Raw genomic sequence first — 4767 nt, 5'->3', positions numbered from 1 at the left:
AAAATCGCTTAGGCGGTTACAGCGCCTACTCATCTATCAACTCGATTTTTTGGATTATGGAGCAGTCGGATTAACCAGTTTTAACTGTATTTGTACGCGTCTTTACCCTGTTGATTCAGTTTTTCTCTTTTTAAGTAATGGAAATGACTTGAAGAAATTCGATCTGCAGAATGAAATGAATATCTATACCTACACGCATACAAGTGTCGACAAATATTCAGACAAGTTTTTGCTTCTAATTCGCTGTTTTGTCATTGACATGATGGGCAAGTCCTGCCATCGCGATTTTCTCTTTTGAGCTTCGAAAGTTGCTGATGCCTTTTACACCTAAGAACTTTTACTTTTGTAAGACATGAATTCTAGGATGCATCGTTTGTTCAGTGTATCCCTTCTACTGAGGCAGTGATCACTTTCACTTGCATCCAATTTAATTTCTCCTTCCACTAAACAGCAAAAATAAAATTTTCTGTTTGTTTAGTGGGCAATGCGACCAATAATGCACTTTTCTATATTTGCCTGGTCCTCTTCAACGTTCAATGTCTGCGTAGTTATATTTTCAAGGTATGTTCTATTAGTTTTTTCACTCAGTCATTAAAAATTATATTTATCAATTTATTTATTTTTAAATACATATTTACATGTACATATGTATGTATTTTTTTTAATTACATTTGCATGTACTTGGATATTGTAGTTGTATGCAATTATTGGTAAACAACAATTAATGCATTATTATACATAATAAAGGAATCACTCCACTTTTATGTAAAATACATATGAATAAAACTTAGATTATTTTTTACTGGGTAGCTATGTATGTATGTATGCAGGTAACTGTTAAAACCAATTGCACATTTAGCACTTTTGCAAGTTAAAACAAAGCCAAACAGAGCAAAGCTTTGCAATAACCGGTTTGTACGGGCACGAGTATGCGTATTTTTAAATTATTTGGTGTTCCCCGAAAGATGCTTGGACTGACTGGTTCAAATAATTTCGATGGTCTTCAGGAGTGTCAGTGGGTGTTTTTTGGTGTTTTGGAGGTATCTGTTGGGAGTTTACTTTTTCATGTTGCGGTGCTTCTTACGCAGACCGTAAAAGTAGCGTAGCTGATAGTCTGCGTTGTTGTCGCTTCCTTCCACCTCATCGGCGGGCATGTTTTTGGCTAGCACACCACTGCTGCCTATAGTTTCGACGTTGCTGACGCTGGCTGCTTCATTGCCAAGAGTTCGTCTTGTAGAGGCCTCATTCCTGTCGTCGCTGGCGCTGTTTGAGTTTCTGTTGTCATTTGCTGTTTCGTTGATCATTTCATTTCCATTGACTTTGGAGGCGTCTCCTTCTTCAAGCGCGTTGATGTTGAATTGCGTGCGTCGGGCTGCCTCAGCTTCGCTTTCGCTCTCAACCCCGGCCAGGGCAGATGCTGCCAGGATGCTATCGTACATGTATGCCGGTCGTTGTGGGTAATCAAAGAGGGACACGTCGGGTGCGTACTCCAATTGATTGACGTAACGGCGTGGCTGCAGCAGCTGCTGCAGTTGCAGTTGCCATTGATGTGGTGTGTAGTATGTGTATGTTTGCTGTCGGTACGGCGAGCGGATGAGCGGGTATTCCCATAGTTGTTGTATTGGCGCTGGTTGCATGCGTTTGCCCACATTCTTCAGTATGGCACGATTCAATTCCACCTGTTGGAGTAGTGTGACCAAATTAAAGTACAATTACATGAGAAACTTGAACGCTCTGGGGAAATTTGTGTGCATTTTAAAATTGTATTTAATGGACGGAAAAGTGGATAACATTGACTGAGAGACCAATACTATTGCGTTAATTGAATTTAAGATTATTGAGAAAGCACAGGTAGCACAAAGGGCAAACAACGGATACAGGTGAAATTTCGCATTGTCGTGGAAATTGTTTTTGTTAATTATATTTCACGGTTTCACGAAATGTCTATAAACTTGCATCAAAGCAGACTCAACGAAAGAAATCAAGCTCTTTAAATGCAATCAAGAAAAACTTTTGGGATCAAAAGAAAGTACGCCGCTTATCCATCAATCAGGGTTGTAAACATTGATGGCTAATAAATACATATCTGGAAAAGTTTTATCGAGTGAAATCATAATTTGCTGGTACGCCATGTTGTTTCTTTTGTTATAGCCAAAGGCACCTGTGGCGTCTTCTTATTTATGTTATTCGCGCGATTCAACAAAGTACTTTACCTTTTCGCCAACTATGTATGTACGTATGTATCTGTACCTATATACATATGTATCTACACACATCTACGTACATATGAGGCCTTAGGAGCCAGAGTGGCCTAACTGATATTTCAAAACAAATTGAGGTACAGCTTAGAATGCCTTAGTACACAGAATCGAAACGGTAATAACCCGAGGCACGCTCTTTTAGTTTTCTTTTACTATATTAGGTAGCCTCTCTTACATAAACAGTAAATAGACGCAGTGAAGACTTCGGTAAAAGCCCGTTTTTATTCCCATATTATTCAAAGAAATGTATTTATAGATAGGCTCCTCTGGCTCTCATGCCCTCATATATTCTCGTATTTGTATTCAATTTTCATGTATTAAATATCACATATGTATGTACATATGTATATACATATGTTGTATGTATGTACTTCAACACTTTTCTCAAAGCAAATGCAACATGACATTTATGATGGGTTGACAAATCAATTTATCATGCGACTCGTAGAGTGTGTCTGATGTATTGCCATTGGTGGCAAAGGACACAAAGCAGGAACAAAGTACATGTGTACATACTCGTACGTAGGGTAGTTACATACATACATACATATGTGCACGTAAATGTATTTGCATTATTCTTAAATTTAAATACTATGCACAATGAAGTGTTGGTATTTGTTGCGATAAAATTTGCTGCGATTTTACAAAATTCACCATCATACACTTTAAATTTTTCGTGTTTTTTTTGTGTCACCGACCGTGACCGATAAGTGAAAAGTTTAAACCATATTTTCGGAACGCCAAGAATGAAAAATTACTCGACCATGGTCTTCGCCAAGCTAAGAGCCCGCTAGTAGGGTGCAATCTAAAGAGATACAGGCTACTCATTAACCTTCCCAAGGAGAGGCTTACAATTACTCAGATTTTCTGATGGGGTTTTGTAGGCTAAGATACCACTTGCACAGCTGGGGATCTGGTCCGCCAAAGAGACATCATTACGCCTTTCCAGGAACCGTGTCAGGGAAATGGGGGAGGTGCAAATGACATCTATGGCCAAGTGAATAGCACGTAAGGAGTAAGGAGGTACCATCGGTATCTATTCTAAAATGTGTAGAGTTTTAGGGACAGATGCACTATTGCTGGTCGCAGTGCTTACTCTGTTTATATCTTATGTCTATCTATTATTAAGTGATAACAAGTAAATTCAATTTCCCCTAATGGAAAAATTTAGTTACAAACTAAAGTTGATGCAAAAATTTTATAATTTAAACAATTCCACTAGGATAAAAGAGAACTTGTTGAAAAATTCGCCGCTTTGAAATATTTCGCCGAAAGAACTAGTTTCTGGTATTTTAGTTATGCTATGCAAATTTTTTTTTTTTACTGAAGCTTCTAACTCTTCGCTCACCTGTCTCGTGTTTTCTTTCATTTGCCTGCGAGCCATTTCCAGCAACAACCGTTTCCGCAGCACGTCTAGCGGATTCACAATTGACAATGATGGTTTGTTTCGTTTCTCCAGCAAATAATCATTCTGCGAAATGAGATTAAACGAATTGTAAGCATAATAAACATAATGAAAAAATTATAATATGAATGAAACTTAAAATTTGTATTTAGTATTTAGTTTAATAAATGTTGCATCTCTTAGAATGTACATACGAATTATTCCTGCAATTTATTATTTGTTATGATATAAAGTAAAGTTGAAAACCATGGCGTCTGAATGGACATATAAATAAATTTCAGTTAAAGTGAAAAGCTGTTGGCGGTTAATAATACCATTGCATTTGCATAAGTCTTTACAAAAATACACATGATTGGCTCATACATATGTACATACACGCATGTATAATAATGTATGTACATACATATGTATATATAAGACTAAGATAACTGATGTTTTTGGAGGCTCCGACTGCTGATGTTACAATACATTTTGGGTTGTTTTTTCATATAAATATGCATATATGCATGTATATATGTAGGTATGTACGTACGTATGTGCAAGTTTTTATACACACATGCTGCCGAAAATCAGAGTGTGAGCTGCTCTTTAAATTTGGCGTAACCCTACCGCCCAGGTAGTTGTGGTTGCGGCATTGTCGCTTCCATTGCCGCCGATGATGCCTACTGTTGTGTAATGGGAATGCACAACATTTCGCTGCATATGTAATTATGTTTGTATAGCGATTATGAGTGCAATGCCAATGAGCAGATAAAACGCCAATAGCCATAGCAGAAATTGTAAATTGAAAAATTTCCATACGAATTGAAGCATAACAGAGGATGCTTAAATTTATAACAAATACGTACATATGTATGTACTTACACACATTATTTTACCCTAGTAGGCAGAATGGTCACGAACGTAGCAGTGTATTCGAGTCATGCATATACATCCCTACAAGACAGCTGAGTATCATATGAGTACTCATATTATCATTACTCCTAATCACAAAAGTGCTTATCAAAGTCCTCATTTTCGTTCAGGCCATGGGAAAAATTTGAGTACTTTCCCCTCAATGTTGTCATCAGAAAGTCCTCAGTACTAATAGTCAAACTACTC

The 4767-nt window shown here is 37.4% G+C and overlaps 1 protein-coding gene across 1 annotated transcript; it reads right to left on the bottom strand.

The window, feature by feature from the left end:
• Positions 1-696: 696 nt before the first annotated feature.
• LOC118756224 lies at positions 697-3732 on the bottom strand (the record flags this gene model as incomplete). The annotated part of the gene is made up of 2 exons (XM_036491000.1): positions 697-1679; positions 3610-3732. Coding segments are annotated over 2 exons (747 nt in total), but the record flags the coding sequence as incomplete, so codon positions are not given.
• Positions 3733-4767: the final 1035 nt, after the last annotated feature.

Source organism: Rhagoletis pomonella, unplaced genomic scaffold (genome assembly GCF_013731165.1).
Source record: "Rhagoletis pomonella isolate Grant_MI unplaced genomic scaffold, Rhpom_1.0 Rhpom_scaffold_09341, whole genome shotgun sequence".
Classification (NCBI taxonomy): domain Eukaryota; kingdom Metazoa; phylum Arthropoda; class Insecta; order Diptera; family Tephritidae; genus Rhagoletis; species Rhagoletis pomonella.
This window is presented reverse-complemented; position numbering and strand designations above follow the sequence as displayed.